The sequence below is a fragment of the Pararge aegeria genome, chromosome 18 (assembly GCF_905163445.1).
Source record: "Pararge aegeria chromosome 18, ilParAegt1.1, whole genome shotgun sequence".
In the NCBI taxonomy this organism is placed as follows: Eukaryota; Metazoa; Arthropoda; class Insecta; order Lepidoptera; family Nymphalidae; genus Pararge; species Pararge aegeria.
The window spans coordinates 11,837,042-11,856,380 of record NC_053197.1 but is presented as its reverse complement, the minus strand read 5'-3'; the positions used below and the strand labels follow the sequence as shown (position 1 = coordinate 11,856,380).

Sequence of the window (19,339 nt, the reverse complement as noted above, 5' to 3'; positions counted from 1 at the left end):
CCCATACAGGATTTATTGAAAAAGGTAAATAAGATATCTAAGAAAAGCTATTTTAATACCTTAATATTAAGTACTCACAATTTTTTTCCACTGCTTCCTTTGATATTTCCTGTATATATATTTCAAACAATCTTTATATTGAAAACATGTCTAAAAACATTCTGTCCAGCAATTTTCAAGTTTTTGCGAGACACTCGCCTGACCATTTCTATATAGATGTTTAAATATATAATTTAAAAAAAAGTTTTTTAAATTAGCACATATTGGAATGTAAGTAACACTTCGTAAGAAAGGAACAAGAAAGTTTAGTAATTCAAGGATGGCTAATATTTCTATTAACCAATCACTTACTAACATTATAAATGTGATAGTGTACCTAACTGTTTGTTTATTTGTTACAAGCAAGCACAAAAAACCTCAAACTCATCTTATGACATGTTGACCAACAATTTTAATTAACATGATAAATCCGATATATCGTTCAGAAATCACCACTCGGGGTCATACTAGTACAGTGCGATCAATCAAAGATCGCAATCAGGGAGATTTGCGGCATTTGCGCCGATTATAAATCTATTAAGGGCTTGCGACAACATATGGATGCTGGAGGGCGAAACCGTGGCTCCCCGTGGCGCCCCCGAGGGTGCCAAATACGTAGTACATTTTTATATTTAATACAAAATTGAGATTTTTCAAGAGGGCTTTTTACACTTCGGAATATTGTGTAATAGGAAAAATCTACTGAGTAAAAATAAAACTTTTACTTTGAAACTCATCTGATATATCCATTTAATATATTTCCTATTTATCCCATTTAATATATTCGAAAGTGTGTTCGTTTGTTTTTTTTTATTTTTACCTCCGCGCCCTAACTTGGCAACTAATCAACTGGATTTTTTGTCATGGAGTTAGTTGAAAGGACGGAAAGTAGCATTGGCTACTTTCTATCCCAGAAATACAAACTGCTCCACGGGATCTGAACAAAACCACACTAAACGTGAACGCCGGCAAGTAAAAAATAAATATTAATAAAGACACTCGAACCGTTTTAGATTTCACTTGATATTTTAATTTATGATAAGATTGTTGTTAGCATGGTTGATAGGATGATTGTTTAAACGAGAAAAATCTAAATAAAACTGAAAAACGAACGTTAAACGCTGGAACTCAGTGTCGTAGCCTAGTTCGATCGTTGAAAAGAGACCGGAGTGTGCAATTACCGGACCGGATCTAGACCTGACGCAAACAGGAGCGAACTGGTCTGAACTACACCTAGTCCTTTTATAATTATAATATTACTCGTAACTATACGAGCTCATTTGAAAGTAAATCTCAGAGACCTTTTACTTTTTTGCTGAAGGACGACGGAAGAATTCGCTTCGCAAAGATAGCTTTGCGAGCATTCTTTTGTCATTCGCAAACCAATAATTTTTGCAAGAACATCTTTTTTAAGTAATAAAAACAAAAAAAAAATAATAATAATAAATATACTACGACAATACACACATCGCCATCTAGCCCCAAAGTAAGCGTAGCTTGTGTTATGGGTACTGAGATAGCTGATGAAAATAATACAAATAAATACTTATAATATACAGATCAACACCCAGACACTGAAAAACATTCATGTTCATCACACAAACACTCTCCAGTTGTAGGAATCGAACCCACGGCCTTGGACTCAGAAAGCAGGGTCGATGCCCACTGCGCCACTCGGCCGTCAAAAGTATCATAAATCATAATATCTTGGGTTAGTATGTCCCTAAATAAGTTCAAAGTTTACTTTCAATGTTATTCAATAGAAAAACCCTGTATTAATTTTAAAAAATATATTGAAATCACCTTATATCTATAATTATTATATATAATATAAGTATATTTATAAATTAATTATATAACGAATAATAAATAATATTTAAATGTAATATTAATCTACGTCCAAAGCATTTATTTGATCTCCTTCCCTAGAACTATTTCTAAAAAAGTGAAACTTTAAGCTTTTTACTTTTGATAAAGATAAAACCAGAGCTTTCACAGTTGCCTTTCTACTTATGCAGTCATCCGACACCTCTCCACCACCACAGATGGCGCTTTTATGTCAATCGTAATAATTAGGGGATTAGGGCCCCCTAATGACATGTTACATTGAATCCTTGTTACGCCCCCGAACAAATGTTCCTTGCACTGCTACAAATAAATATTGTGCGTTGACTTGTCGCGAGTCACTCGCGATGTTGGCACGTTGTGTCGGAAGCTTTTGTATTCGCGATTATAGGGTAGTGACCGTCGATGGAACCAGAAGTGTTTTTTTTTTTTTCTAAAAAGCCGTTTCAACAGTTACGATTAAATGAAAAAATAATTTCCGTTTGATTAGAGGAATGAGACTTTAAACTAAAACGAAAACACATATTTCATGGTTTTTTAAAGTTTTTTGAATTGTTTTTTGGGATTTTTTTTACAGCCAGAATATTCCTATCTTAACTTAAATAAATATTCAACTAACTTTCAATACCCTGTGTAAACGAATAAATAAATAAACAGAGAGCCTTGCCAAAAAGACATACTTTTTTCGTTTGGCGAGAGAGCCCGTCTCCCGAGCCCCGTCTGCGAAGTAAAAATTCGGCTTACAAGCGTGACTATCTTTTCCACCTGTCATCACGTTCTCAATCTCTCCGGGCAGTTCTGACTTCATGGCGGAAATATTCTTGGATAAATGTACAAGTAGGTTGTATAGTTCGAGGAAGTTGTATACTAATAGGGTATACTAGTTTAGCTATTTTAGATTTATACTACAGAAAATAGCCGCACGATCAATATGTAAACTTGGATCACGTGAATCGCTTCGTGAAAAATTTAAACAAATAGGTATTCTTACAGTAGCTTCGCAATATATTTATAATAATATAGTGTTTGTGAGACAAAATATTACTCTTTATAAACAAAAAGCTGAAATCAACAATCGACTTACCAGAAACGGACATAAATTAGTGATATCTGCATATCGTCTGCGAAAGGTGCAGAACTACTTTGTGGGGTTGAGTATACGCTTTTATAACATGATTCCTAAGGAAATTCTTGACCTACCAATGCATACATTTAAAAAATGTGTAAAAACGCATCTAGTACAGCGAGGTTACTATAAATTTGATGAATTCCTCAATGACAAGGTAGATTGGAAGCAGCCAGCCTCGCTCTCATCTGTCGCAAGATAGCAAAATGATTGTAAATCTTAAGTTGGAAAAGAGTAACTACTGAGTTTCTTGCCGGCTCTTCTCGGTAGAATCTGCTTTCCGAACCGGTGGTAGAGTCACTACAAACATAGATACTTGACGTTTCAAAAGTGCTTATAAAGTAGGCCTACTTGAAATAAATGAATTTGAATTTGAAATTGAATTTTTATTTGTGATAGAGCTTTCCGGGGAAGGACCTCTGCCGCTAAGCAGCATTATTGCAATGCTGGATTCCGAAGGTTCGTGGGGTGTGGTTACCGGTGTTATAAAAGGCACATGAGGCTTAACCTACGCCTCAGGTTAATGGACACAGCGCGGCATGTTGCAGGAAGGGTTCATTGCATGCCCTGCGAAGTGTTGATCAGAATGGTCTGTCTTTACTATAAAAAAACACTCATAAGTCTTAACTTTAAATCCAGTTAAATTTGTATTATTTAACTGCGACAAAATCTTCGTAAGCAAGTAAAAATTCAAACCAAGTTATAAAAGAAGTAACGTTACCTTAATTTCGTTACAGGAAAATGTCAGGCGGAAAGCGTAACCGATATATACGCCTTCAAAGCTTGTAAAACATGGAAGCGGCTAAAAAAACTGCCTTTTAAACGTTAAAAGGCTCCGTTTACCGCGGACGCAAACACTTAGCTCCATTTTAATTAATAAGTAGCTGGAACGCCGTCAAAGGGAATGCATGAATACTTGCCAAACCGACCTCTGACGGTGCTTTTAAAATCTCCCCCTCTTAATTCAGAAGCTCAGAGAAACCAAAGGTAAACTGATTATGTCGCCAATATGCAATTTTTACAGCAACGAGCTTAAAGACTCGTGTATATGTGTGAGCATGTGATAGCTATGTATGTAATTGAAGAATCAAATTATCTTTACCCGACAGTTGGTTTATTTTACTATGTGACGACGATGTGGGCTTTAGGTGGCGATAAAAGTTTTAGAAACCAATTTTTTTACCATCTATTTTTTACCATTTAAGTATTTAACTTTTGTAGTGAACCGTTTTAGTAGAACTTTTAATTCGATAGAGACCGATAATAGAGTTAATAGAAATTAACATTCTTAACATCTACTTAAAAGTTTCATATTTTTTATGTAAACTGATGAACTTTCACTTTCTGATTAACGCAATGCAAAATAAAGTTTCAAACTTGACTGACCAAACTCAGACAACAGTTTATTTGTTATAAAACAGTTACCCTGACTGATTTCGGCCACGGTGGTCAGACTACACAGATTTTTTTCAATTACGCATGATATATCATATAATATAGCGCACACTGCAATGTGTGTACAAACGCGGGTCCACTCTCTAGGCCCTCACTCCCATAGAAAACTGGAAAGAGCGTTTCTCGGTTGCATAACACATTGCAGTTTTTAAAGACACTGAGTATTTAATCGCAAATATGAGTTAAGCAATAACATACAAACAGCTTTTAGCTATATTCACGCTAAATCACTCCTTCTGCTGCGTCTAAAAACATCAAAGATAAACCCACAAGAGACAGCATGATTTATATTTTTACACCCATAAACCCGTCACATACATAAACCGTGACTTTTAATGATTTATATATAATCTCTTGAATAGTCGTATATTGAAAATAATGGACTTATCGCAGATGGAAGCTAGTTACGCAATTTGTATGTTCTTGGAAAAATACATATGCAAAAATATAAAGAGTGAGGCTAAATGAGGTTAAGAGAACTATCAAAAATTTTTAACCAAAATAAAATTACAAAGATTTATCTTAGTTTTTTTTTAATAATTTTAGGGGATATAGTTTGCGGAACTCCATGATATATTATGAAAAGCTTAAGCTTAATTTGCTCTACTCCGCGAAAAGACGTAGAATTTGTATGAATCTGTATCTGTGTTTTTAACAATTATTTATTCATTGTAAAGTCAACATCTCCTGAGGATGTTCCATTGTCGGAGCGAATCGTGTGTAGGGTACATATCTGTAGATCTGTTAGGTGTGGAGTACAAAGATTGAAAAAAATTATATATTACACCATACAGATTCTCGTTCTTTCGCGGAGTATAGAAAAATAAGCATAACTTTCATATTATAAATGTAAAATAAAGTAAGTAATTCCTGACTATTTTCGCAATTTTTTTTTAAAAACCTACTAAGTTAAATTAAAAATAAATAAAATAATATTTAAAAAAACTCTAACAAAACTGTAAAATTAAATTTATTCTGCTCTCATCGACTCCTAGAGCGCATCAAAAATTGCAATTCGCAACGTTGCATACTCAAATTGAATCCGGTCATATCACGCTCTGTCCATAACATAGACTCAAGATAAACTTTGTTATAAAAAGCTATTATGTATTGACTTGTGAATTCGCGTCGGCAACAAGCTGTTCATTCATTCACAGTGGAGTCTGTGCCGAATCATGAGCTATAACAGTGTTAAAGCAACGCAATTACAATTACGACCGGGCTGAACTTGACCTAGGGCAAGGATCGATGCGACCCGCTATGCAAATAAGAAGCCGTTTCTTTGAATCCACCGGACCCGCGCTAAGTGAGGTCGAGTGATCAGACCTTTTGCCTTGAAACATTAGGAAGCATTTTTTTGGTATTGTACGTTTATACGATTGTTTAACGAAAGATTGCGGGTAATAATAACATACTCACTATGTTACTGTTTATTTTTTTTTTATAGTTAAAATTGATGGAAAAAGCAGATTACCTATCTGTTGGTACGTGGGATGTCATCGCCTATAAACAGGGCAACACTTTTCAGTTCAAACTAGGAACACGTCTTATAATGTGCCACCCTTGTCTATCAATCCGCGGCGTTTGTTCAAGGCCCCATGTGCCAGTTATCACACCGGCAACCAGACCGCCTGGCGGAAGAAAATAAGCATGGCATTAGTACTTCCCCGTACGAGCTCTGTAACAAAAGCTGTACTACAATTAATATCACTTGATTCAAAACTTTAGATTTCAACCGAGAAAATCCTTGCTACATGATGCTTTTTATTATTCCCATAAAACAAATTGGACACAGTGTTATGAATATATTTCAAATCAAATCAAAACTTTGTTTATTCAAAAAAGTCTATACACTTTACATTTTGTTGAGATGATGGTGGTTGACATTCAAAATCATAAAAAGAAAGCTATATAAAATTTATTAGTAAGTCCATCATCATCCTCAACCTATTCAAGTCCCACTGATTGTCTGTATCCTCTCTCATAGGAGCATTGAGGCTTTTAGAGCATATCACGCTGCTTAAAAGTGACTTGGCGAGCTTTATCGTGTTTCATTACATCAGTCTTTACTTAAACTAATTTCAAGTACTTTTTCATTACTGCACAAATCTGGGCGAGATAATTTCGTCTTCGGCCAATTTGGAGTTGCGTTATTTATATATATATATATATATATATATTTTGTCGCAAATATAATTAACAATAAACGAGGCCTGTTTATACCAGCCAAGATATACTTTAAAAATGTGTAGCAACAGAAGCTACTGCACCATTTGTCTAGTGTAGTTGTTTGACTCAGGATCACTAGGCCGTAGATACGAATCCGAAGCGATACATTTATCAAGAACAAACTGCATTGATATAAATATAACACCTAACTTTACAAATTTTTTAACAGCTGAAGGAGCGTTCAAAAAGTTAAAACCTGAGCCGGGTGGGACAGGTTCATCGGGAGGTACCTCAGCGTTGTCCCCGTCCCTCGGTCCCCAGCACGCGGGACACACGCCCACCACAGCGTCCTGTCCCACTCCCGCAAGACGGCGCCACAGGACGACGTTTACGCAGGTACGTACAAATAGTCAACATCCAGTTTTTTTTTTAACACCAACGGGCTAGGGCTTGACAACAATCATGCCTATACGAAAGCAATGATTAGGTCTAGGTTGGAACAAGCTTGCCTAGAAAATCCCTATTCACTCTTGGCTTGTAGGTACTCAAGTTATACTTCTTGGTAGAAGGCACAAAATTTAGCACATACGCAATCTTAGCCAGCGATTATTGTAAAACGCCCCGTGCATGTCTCACTTAACACCCGCGCAATGTTGCTACCTCACAAACTTTTCCCATTTTCCCCATTTTGTGGTAAACGTTTAGCACATTAGAGGTATTCAAAGAAAATAATTACTGTCAATTGCTAAAGGGAGTGAAGTAACCACAAGGAAACACGACGAAAGTGTAGTGGTTTTGGACCTTCAATATTAGTCGTTATCGCGGTTTCTGTATATTCTTAATTTTGTGGTAGAAGGAAACACAAATAAATATCAAGCATCATATGAAAACGAACATTGGTGCCAATTCGTTTCACATAAATCTCTTAACTAAACAAATTGACACTCCTTTTGGCATTCCTTTTTATGGCCATATAAAAAGGAGGCATCTTCAAATCACGACTATAAGTATAATATTCCAAGTCTAAGCTGATATCAGCAGGGAACAGGTATCAAGTAGATTGATAGATTGACCGATACTTTATGCCTAAGACCGGACTTGTTCTTTGGTCGAGTCGGTTTGCTAATACACCCTATATCAAACATAATAGAAGAGAAGAAGGCCAAGTTTTTTCATTAAATGTTGCTGCAGTCACAAGCTTATAAATACTAAAAAAAACAGCAATTCACACACGGCAGAAGTGAAACTTGTGAAAAGTGGCCTTTACGAGAGATTGATATGGATGTATAGTATCAGGAACATTGGGACATTTGTAAGGTTTATTATTTTTTATCTACTCGCGTGCTTTAAATCCTCTATATATAATATTCTGAAACCGTTAGCTTATTGCCAACTTTAAAACACCTAATGGTCTAATAACCATAATTTCATCAAAACGGATGATAAAAGGTTGTCTTCATGATAACACTTTTTCCCCTTCTATATAAGTATTAGATAACTCTTTAAACCGTTCTGCGCATAGAGTTTATACAACAGACAGCTATATTCTTACTGTTCGATGCGTGTTATCGGTATGAATTTCAAAAAAAGAACATCATTATTAATTTCAAAAACAGACATTGTCATTCGCGCGTTTTCACTACCAGAAGTTCAGAACGACCGCCAGTAATTACCGGTTTATTTGTACACTCTTAGTAATGGATGGCATATGATTACTAGGACTACCTGTTCTAATGGTAGTAGTAAGCTAACTGTTTCAGAATCTTGTATAAAATATTCATATTATGGGTGTAGATAAAGTCTTGTATGCTGTTATTAAAACACTCATGTGTACTATTCATGTTTTAAATACCCTAATCAAGCTTAAAAATTACATAATATTTCAATGTAAAATATCATATTACATATCGTTCAGATTCCATGGTGACTAAAACAATATGTATTCAATCTCATTCTCTAAGTGAATTAATACTATACATCTATTTTGTTGCATTATCGTTTTTGCAGTTTTAATTCATCGAGTTTCAAATCACAGTTATTCTAAACAACTTTCATTTCATAAATCCAACATGCTATTTTGGTTATGTAGTTGACATACAGAACTATGAAGTTCTGTTTTAGGTGGAAGTTGTATCACTTCCCAAATATAAGCTTCACCAGAGCCTATACCTTTGTACTACAGTTCAACTCCATTAGCACTGTCCGGCACTCGCTTACAAACAATAATCGAACAATACTGTCTGAGCGAAAACGAAAATTCTAATTAAATAAAAAAACAAAAAAAACGAAAACGCCTAATTCTGTTACTAGGAAAAATAATTAACAGAATTAGGCGACTAGTAAAAATAACTGATGATCATATATACGATTATCTCGATTGCCAGGCAGATATCATCATTTGATCATTATAAAACATTATAAAACAGAAAAATATTTAAAACATGCATGTCTGTTTTTATAAAAAAGTACATAATGAAAAGACTGTTCAAATAATCAGATGCGCCAGAAAAAATAAACCTACATATATTCCGAAAACCTAAGAGTTTTGAAGTAAACCAGTGCCATAGTTTTTACTGAAAGAAATCAGACACAGCCCTAACATCACATGTGAAATTAAAAACATGTGAATCATGTTACTTGACTTAGGTACGCCTCGCGTAGCGTAGGTACTTTACATGTGTCGGTCTTTTATCTTTATTAGGGTTGTCATAAGTAAACACTGAGAATGTTTTGAATTCGTTTGTATGGAAAAATAATTATACTTTATTTGATTTAATATTTTTACAGGGTGATTCCTTATGAAATTTACTTATGCATCCTTTAATATTATTTCGTTATTCTGCTACCCGTTGTATAGATAATAGCTAGTAGTAGTAGCAAATATAGTAGTAGTAGTAGAGCTTTCTGTGGCAGAGCTTGGGGAAGTACTACCGACATGCTTTTCTGCCGCTTAGCGGCATTTTTGTGTTTCGGTCTGTATGGCGTGGTTTCCGGTGTAATTACAGGCACCTGAGCCACATAACATAACTCCTACGCCTCAGGTTGGCGGACACAGAGTGGCAGTTTGTAGGATGTTTGACTTGGATGCCCTGCGAAGTGCTGATCTATTTATAGGTGATGGTCACCATCAGGTGGGCCATCTGCTTCGTCCGTAATATACTCTATATATATAAAAGAGAACGTGTGTGGGTATGTTCCGTATAGGCAATGAAACTTTGAGGGAAACTCCGGATTGACTTGGCGAGTAATCCTGTAAAGTTTGGTGACGATCGGAGCACTACTATTTTTGAACTATCAAATACAGCTTTTATTAAAAATTTAATGATGTAAGTTTATTGTTTAAATAAAATAAGCAAAATCTAGCCCGACGATGCGGGCTCGGTACGCCAGTAATTATATAAAAAAGCTGATTCATTCCTCTTCATAATATCTTTAATATAAGGTCGTTTACCTTAACCTGTGTATTTATCGTTCAGTGAAGTCTCAAATTGTTTAATTTTTTCTTTGAACAGGAACAATTAGCGGAATTAGAAGCGGCATTCGCGAAATCCCACTACCCTGACATTTACTGCAGAGAAGAGTTGGCGCGGACAACGAAGCTTAACGAAGCGAGGATACAGGTCAGTTATGCCGCTTTACGTATTTCTAACCATATACCCACCTACCACCTACTAAAATGTTTTGTGGATTATACCCTGAAATTTTATATTTTTTATGTTCAAACCTATTCTAAATAGCATGAAATGAGTCGCTCTTAAGTTCACCTATGTTAATATTTTTTGTTATAATTTATTTGCAAACAAAATCAATTTGATTAAAAAAGTTTTACTATCGGTGCAATAAGAAACATCCTGTAGCGATTCCTGGGGTTGCAGTAAAGCGGCTGTATAATAATCATTCACACTGTCGATAAGATATTCAAAAAATTATCTAAAATTATCAGCTGCTTTAATTTTTTTTAATGGTAATCGTAGATCGGGATGGGCTTAAAAGAGATTAAATTTTAATCGAATTATTTTATAATTCGTTTTAATGATCCCCGTGTATACTCTCTTAGCAGTGTAGAAGTCAAGAGCGCAAATTAGAGTACATAATTTTTTTGTAATTAAACTAGCAGCCCTCCGCGACTTCGTCTTTGTACAGTTCTGATAAGTTACTAAGTAGAAGATACATCTTTCTTCCGCTATTCTAAACAATATCCCACTGCAACGCCCCACCCGGCTTAGGGTACTATCGTAATATTACATAACCTATAAAGTTCTTAAAGAATTGGTCTATCGACTGCAATTTTTTTTTATCGGATATATTTCCCATGTTAAGCACGCTCTGCCAAAAATCTTTCATCCCCTACTTAATCCCTTTGTAGAATGTCTATAAATTCTTAAACATGAGATATATATGAGGTAGATACTATTTTAATTGTAAACCTAAATACCAATTATATCATCTCAATAACTTCTCGCTATAAAAAGCCAGACTACCGTTTTAAGTATTCCCTGTTCTTTAATAATTACATAATAAAAAACAAAAAGAAAGGAAAATAGTAAAAGAAAAAAACCGGATTTTGTACAATTAGTAAAATGAGCTTTAACATCTAATACTTACCCCTTGCAAATTATAACCCTTTCGTAAATTAATGATAATATCATCTAAGACACTATGAAGCAAGAACGAACTAAGCTCAATGTGTAGCAAGATTTTTCGCTCGATATGACTAAGTAAAACTACGTATAGTACTTTAATGCAGTTGCTAACTATTGGTTACGAGTTAGAACTCACATAGCTGTTAGCAAAGATGTTACTTTTAGTTGAAACTACTCTTTTAAAGGAACTATAATAATATTACGTGACAGTAATAATCTTTTTCATTTTTTCTTGTGATACGAATTCTTGGGAAGGCCACAGCACCGACCGACCCTTAGGCACCGAAAGTGAAATAAACATTCAGACAACTGAATGAATGAATTGATTGTACACCACAACCGTACCCACAGAGAAAATTTTACAAAAATGCTAAAACAAAAGAGCGATAAGGTACATGGCGATCTCTTCCAAGCCAAATGCGTAAGAATGAAATGCTACAGATGGTAGACGGTTCCATAGGTATATATATAATACATTGCATACACACATCAATAGCCTTTAATAGTCCACTGCTGGAATAAGTATCCTTCCAACGGAAGGGTTTGTCCCCATAATCATCACGCTGGGTAGACAGGTTGGAGATCTCAGTAAGTAGATGGTAGTAGCACAGAGGACGCTCTTGCCCGTTCTCCGTTACATCTCGCTCACTTTGACGCCTCGTAAGACACCTGCAGGCCTAGCACGGGCGGGAGATAAAAATTATATCCCCCGATTATATCCCCTGACAAGGGATATAATTAACGTTCCCACCTGCTAAATCACTGGAATATGCAATAGGAGAAGTATACCCCCGTTTTTTAATACACGCATATTATTTGGATATTATTTCCACATGTGCGCCAGTGCTCAGAGAGTTGATTAAGTTGGGGGGAAAAGATAAATTTATATCCTTTCCCCGGGAATATAATTGTCTCCTGCCCATGCTAGCCGTGCTGCAGGGATAGGAAAGATGGTGACAGTAATTGGCCTGAGATTCACCGTACAGTTCATATAACTAACGAACATAGAACCTCCTTTCTTCAAGTCGTTTAAAAGTCAGAGAGAACACTAAGTGAAAACAAATAACGCAGGCAGGAGATTTGCGATGAAGTGGGTCGGGCATACTGCACGGATGAATGTCTGTTTGGGAAAAATTAAAGGTCCCAGAGAACCTCCAGTTAGGATTATATTAGTGAAAAGTACGGGTGTACCTACCCACGATTATATTGGTAGGTTTATGCAAACGTCACTGCGGTTCCCCTTCTATCTCCCATCGTGTCGCCTACGGGCTCGTAATTAACGACCCCATAATCATCAATCCATTACCGGCCCACTACAGGGCACGGGGACTTTTCAGAATGAGAAGGGCTTACGCCATAGTCTCCACCACGCTGGCCAAGTAAGTGGCCGGATTAGAGGACTTCACACGTTGGAGAACATTATGAAGAACCAACGCATGCAGATTCCTCACGACCTTTTTTTCACTCTTAAGGAAGACAAAGATGCATAAAAGCTTTATTGGACACAAACTTCAAAATATACATTAAATAAAGTGGATAAAATAAGAAATTTTCGGTATGTAAAAGCGACCTTATTGTACTGCTAGGCACGATGACGTGGGTTTATTGTAAGTTACTAAGGCTGAGACTACGTGGTCCTGAGTTTGGTAAAAAATACTAGGTAACTATTAGATATCTGTTAAAACGTGCGCTCTACCCAGAGTTAGGAAACAGTCTTTGTATACCGCCGTGCCGCCGGAGAGCACGTTGACTCTGTTACTATCACAAAGATTTGGTGACAATAATCGATAAAGCCCCATAATCATCCTGAGCTTATTACTCGCCCTCTTCTGGCCTCAGGCCTCCTCTCTCATAGAGCATAGAGCCACTTGCACCATACTAAGGTACGCAGTCACTTATTTAAATCAACGCTATTCTGGAATCGTTATTTGTATGACTAAAAGTGTAAAATACGAGCCATATTCCCGCAGCTCTTTTTCTTAGGTAGAATTTTCGAAATATCAATGATGCGAGAATACTTCGGTAATATAATTTGTAGCGTAGGCCGGAGGCGGATTGAATTAAAGCGCCATCTGTCGTCCTCGGCTGTATGAATACGAAATACTTACAGTTACGAACGATCCTTATCTCAGTTTTAAAATTGCTCAATCCCCCGGGACACGCGCTATTGATTTGTCCCAGGAGTACCTAATTCGGTGCTTTAGATATTTTATTCAGAGCGCGACTTTTAGCGTCCTTTTTAAAAGCTTTAAAAGCTAATCTTTTTGGAATGTTTAATGTCAACGTATTCAAAGGAGTTTTCCTATGTATTAAGGTAAATGCGAATCTCTCGACATCTAACTTATCCGTGGATATAATATCCTTGAATAAGGGTTTTGGAAAGACAAAGTCGTACTTAAAAATATAAAAGGTTAAACGAAATGTCATTACTTCGGAGACTTTTGCATACATTCCGCTTCTAAAAGCTCGTGAAACGCACTCAGTATGGGGAGTGCCAATACACGTAAACACGTACAGTATTACTTGTACCTACACTCGTGTATGCTCGCTCTCATTCTCGTAGGAGGCTATTAACGTTCAGGCGACGCTACATAAGAATGTAAACGTTAAAGACGACAGCGTCGTCGGGCACCCTCCTCTAGAGGAAATTTCGATATAAAAATACAACGTTGTCGGGCGAGCGAGGGGGTGAGCCGGGGGTGGGGAGTGGGTGGCCCCTGAGGCATTGCAATCCCATCAAATGGATCCGTAACGAAGTTAGCCGCTCATCCTCCCCGCGCGTCTCTCGACATTGTCTCTGCCCTCAAATGAATTCTACAATTGGAAATAAGAAAATGTTTTGTTGGATCCCGTGCTTTTTCAGTTTAAAAGCGACCATTTCCAACGGATAACACGACGCGACGCTCGGATAAATGCGTAGATACTTATCTGTTTTCTGTTATTGGGGCAAAATGGCTCTGAGATCTCGCTCAATTTGATTTAAACAATATTAAACTTACAGGATCTTTGTAATGTATTTAAACTGGTTCTATTTTTTTATTTTAAATGAAGGCTGTATATATATATACATGGATAAAGGGTAGTGGTAGTGGTAAGGGTAGTGTCGATAGTGCAGTAATAGTGTTATATGAGGGTGTTATGTTATCGATCTAAAAAATTAACCAATTAGGTACATAAATAGATAGGTATTAGGTACCAAGAGTTTCCCGATTCAACACTAATATATGTATATGTTCCAATGAGAACTTCCTCTCTCGTTATTTTTCTTTCGGGTTAGCGGGTTTAGGCTAATGATGATGAGGTGCGAATAAAAATGAGCTTTATTATGCTCTCCTAGGCATAGCGTATAGGAAACATCAAATATAAACCTCCAAAGTCTTACTACAAATGTGGAGAGGTTACTAAATGAAAAATTAAGAAATTAGTTTGCACCATCATGCTACAGTGCTGCAGAGAACGAGAAGTTCCACAGAGATAATAAAAAGTGTGCAAGAGAGTATCTGGGAATGCGCAATCCAAAATCAAATCTGCTCCAACTTATTACTCTCAGCACAGCAAAGGGCTTGCCCGAAGGCCTGGTCGAAGACAAATTTCCTGACTGAAAAATCTACAAAAATGGTTAAATACAAGTACAAATTGTTTAGGGGTGCGGCGGTCGATAAAATACAGTTAACTCTAATGTTTGTTTACCTCTGGTAGGAGATGACACTAAAAAGGACAGAGAAGAGATGAGTTGGTTGTAAAAACTTCCTTATTAGCAACCAGCCGCCCGCTACGTTACGTAGCCCGCGGCTACGTACGTGGTTTTTTGGTTTACCATGTATCCTGCGGGATCTGTACATTTTCCTGAGATGAAAAGCAAATATTCAGTCAAATTGGTTCAGTAGTTTTTGCGTGGAAGAGAAACAAACATCCATCCATCCATCCATTCATACAAACTTTAGCATATATATTAGAAGGATGAAGAGTAAGGCCAGACCAGATAAAAAAAATATTGCGTGCGAGAGAAAAGTAACAGACTGACGTGGACGTGACGGCCTGTCCTTTTCTCTCTTGCGCAATAAACTTCCAATTGTCTACTTCATCCATTTCGGCCTTCAAATATCTTCTTTCCAAAGGCAATATAGTTCTAACTTACAACTAGATAATTCCAAGGTTCTTAAAAATCACTATATTGAGTAAGTAGGTATATTTTCCAGTACATGATATTGTATGTAAAATTGCTATTTTTTATACAGGGAATACATCAAAGTAATCTCTTACAGACGACTTAAGGTGAAAGTATTCTCTAAACTTGAAACGCTATATACTTTTATCTGTAACATAAATGAAGGGAAAAGGTACTTTCCCTTAATTTTATATGAGCTTAAAATATTATACACAACGAAAATCTGTAACAGATACCAAAAAAACCCGTTTCGGAAATTGCCTCGTTTTTCATCACAACGCGTACAAGGGACGGATGTCGAATTGCTTTGCGAAAAAAACTAATATCCCATTTATGTTTCTTCACCCCACTATATACCTACTGAGTGTACTGTATATATCAGGATAATCCGTAATATCGCCTCTATTGTATTAGGTATAGGGTTTAGATGAGTGTAGCTTCAAGTTGTGTGTGGTGGGTAGGTATGTATCGGTGTTATTTGTATGGGGAGTGCGTCCAGAGGGCGGCTCCCTCGGCCCTCTCCCTCTAATCAGCTGTAATCACCATATCAAAGTACGCACGCCTCATTCCCGTTGACAACACAGATTACGGCGATGTTTTGTACTTTGTTAAGTAATGTGCTTGGTGAATTTTATGGGAAGGGCTGAATATACCAGTGTACAAAAATATTTCACCATTCTTAGTAGATATGGCACCTTCTTAGGATATATGATACCTCTAGTACGAGTAGGTATGCACTAGAGGTATCCAAGTGGCAAATTATTTATTTAAAAAATACTGGTTCTCTTTTTATTTATTGTTCAAGCTCGTGAATGCCTATGTAACAAAAAGAAAATTGGTTTACAAACTGTTTGTTGAAAGTGGCACTTCACTATTTTGTCTATTTGTTATAAATTTATGTATTTTAGTAGACATCTGCGCAACACTAATTTCTTTAGTCGCTACATAGGCAACTATTGCAACTTAATATCGATGTAAACATAATTAACCAATAATTAAAATAACATAAAATATTGCTTATGGAAAATCCGGAAAGTCAGGTTCAGAATAAACTTTAACGAACACTTTTAAAATTCAATTTCAATTTCACAGATTTCCAAAAATAATAACAGTGTATGACTAAGGTAATTTGCGGAAAAGTGACTGTTGTGCTATTTTTAAGGAGCCAGACAAATGTTTAGGGCTTGCTTCTAAACCGTAAAGTTTTAAGTTTATTTAATTTTTTTTTTCTTAATTTTTGACTCCTGTTAGATTTATTTGTTATCTGCCTCGCTGATTTTGTCGTTTTTAATGCCCTGAGTTAGGAATTGGCGGTGTCCCGGTTATGAAGCACTAACCTGTAACCTGTAACAGCGTGGTGGTTCACCGTATGAGTCTTAATACAAGACTGAAGTGTATCGCTAATGCACAGACACAATTTAACATACGCTGTGGAATCAAATAATATTTTAGATATTTCTTGAAAACTATTATTATTATTATTAAACTCTTTATTTGTATACCACAACAGTAACATAAATAAAATATAACAAAAACATATCGAAAGAAGAACTAATACAAATCGCTTAATAACGATCTCTGCCAGGCAACCTTTGAATTAGGAAACAAAAAAAGAAGAGGAGAATAGACTGCTGGTGGTACAAATATTAAAATACATACTATTAAACTATTTAATAAATTAAATAAGAATTAGTTAATAATAAAATATCTCACCTATATCAAGTTAAAGTTGCAGGGCAATAGCTCCAGCATTTTGGGTACCATGCCCAGAAGTGAACAGTTAGACGGCTTATATTTATTATGTATATTAATTTTAGTTTGTAATTATTATTTCCCTAGAAAAATATTTTTTTCGTTGGTTTATTAATAAAGGATATTATGTTTACAGTTAAAGTTCACAACTTTACAAAATTACTGACACATTCGATTTATTTATTGGCATGACTCCTCGTCATCATCAATATCATTCTATTAAATAAATAAATAAATATACTACGACAATACACACATCGCCATCTAGCCCCAAAGTGAGCGTAGCTTGTGTTATTGGTAATAACATAGCTGATGAATATTTTTTTATGAATATAATACACATAAATACTTATAATAATCAGATGAACACACAGACACTGAAAAATATTCATGTTCATCACACAAACATTTTCCAGTTGTGGGAATCGAACCCACGACCTTGGACTTAGAAAGCAGGGTCGCTGCCCACTGAGCCAGTCGGCCGTCATCGTATTACCAGCACACTAAAGGGCACGAGTGTCCACTCAGAATGAGAAGGGTGTAGGCCGTAGTTGAATAGAAGTGCGGATTGGTTGAATTCACACACCTTTGAGAATTATGGAGAAATCGCAAGCATGCAGGCTTCTCACGATGTTTTCTTTCACTGTTAAAGCAAATGATATTTTAATTGCTTAGATTATAAAATGCTCAATGAAAGGGAGACCTTAGCCCTAACCGCACGTATCTATCACCCTTTTTTATTGGCATGACGACTAAATCATATTTCCTTCTCGCTGAAAACAGGTCTGGTTTCAAAATCGTCGAGCGAAGTATCGCAAGCAAGAAAAGCAGCTACAGAAGGCCCTCGCGCCAGCGGTGCTCCCTGGCTGCAACGGGATGATGAGGAACATCCAGGGCTACAGAGGGTACCAGCCTTATCCTCACCCGAACACTATCAACAGATATCCGCAGGTAAAATCATGAACATTTAGTTTTGTTAGCCCAATACAGGTTAGTGTTTCATTATCATCATATCAACCCATTACCGGCCCACTACAGGGCACGGATCCGACCAAGCTGGCCTAGTGCGGATTGGTGGGCGTCTCACAACTTTGAGAACATATGTGCAACTCTCAGGCATGCAGATTAACTCACGATGTGTTCCTTTACAACTGGAGTCCAACTGGAATGAATTAAAAAGTATTTCCCTGCTACATAAACACCCTTGACGGTAAAACTATTTATTTGAATAAGATTTAATACTGCGACTCTAATGTCGCCCACTTTTGTATAAGCTAACAAAATTTTAGAACACAAAAGCTGTTTTTGCGACAGTTAAGATAATTAGATGCATTCCCTCGTGGACTTTTTTGTAGGTATTAATGACCTACTTTATTCATGTGATACAATTTATATATCACCAATAGTTTTCTCAGCGCATGCCAATTATTTTATACGCAATATTTTGCTATTAATTTTAAAAAAAAAAAACAGATATTGGAGATTCTGAATCTCCAATTATTTTGAAAATTATATATAGCCTATGACACTTTAATAGTTTGGTTTTCTTTAAGCGAAGAAAGAAATGGTTAAAATCGGTCCTGTACTTTAACCAATTAGTTATCAACAAAAAAAAAATATGGATTTATTTACTTTTTAAAGATTATTTTTATGCTTAAAATCCGTACACTACCGTGCCGTCGGCAATAGGAAACGTATGAAAGTGTCTTACGATTGAGGGACCCTCCTACATACTTATAAATTTAAAAATATTTGATATTCTCATTAATGGTATGTCATAACAAATGAATCTATTGGTTGTAAACTTGGTCGTAGGTGGGAAGTTATTAGTTAAAAATCCTCCTTCAGATCATATACAAATTAACTTATACTTAGACTAATAATCACATATTTTTATTGATAATGTTACAATAAAATAACTAACCTAATTACTGTACAAGTACCTAATGCCCGCGTGGAATGATGCCAAGAATGCTGACTGCATTTCCGCGGTGAAATACTACTGGCATTATCTCATTTAAATCTTTATTCTATAACTTTCATAATTTATATAATATATAATTACATAATAAAAAAAATATTATTAAATAAATATGAAATATCCGTCTGAATCACAGTTTTGAGGCAATACTATTAGAAAAC

At 36.0% G+C, this 19,339-nt stretch overlaps 1 protein-coding gene across 1 annotated transcript in view; it reads left to right on the top strand.

The window, feature by feature from the left end:
* Nucleotides 1-19,339, top strand: part of LOC120631645 (pituitary homeobox x) — a 40,990-nt gene that overhangs the window by 13,513 nt on the left and 8,138 nt on the right. Inside the window, exons 2-4 of the mRNA XM_039901304.1 lie at nt 6,864-7,030; nt 10,147-10,254; nt 17,981-18,148. Of these exons, the coding sequence (XP_039757238.1) occupies nt 6,864-7,030; nt 10,147-10,254; nt 17,981-18,148 (443 nt within the window). The remainder of the gene's footprint in view (nt 1-6,863; nt 7,031-10,146; nt 10,255-17,980; nt 18,149-19,339) is intronic.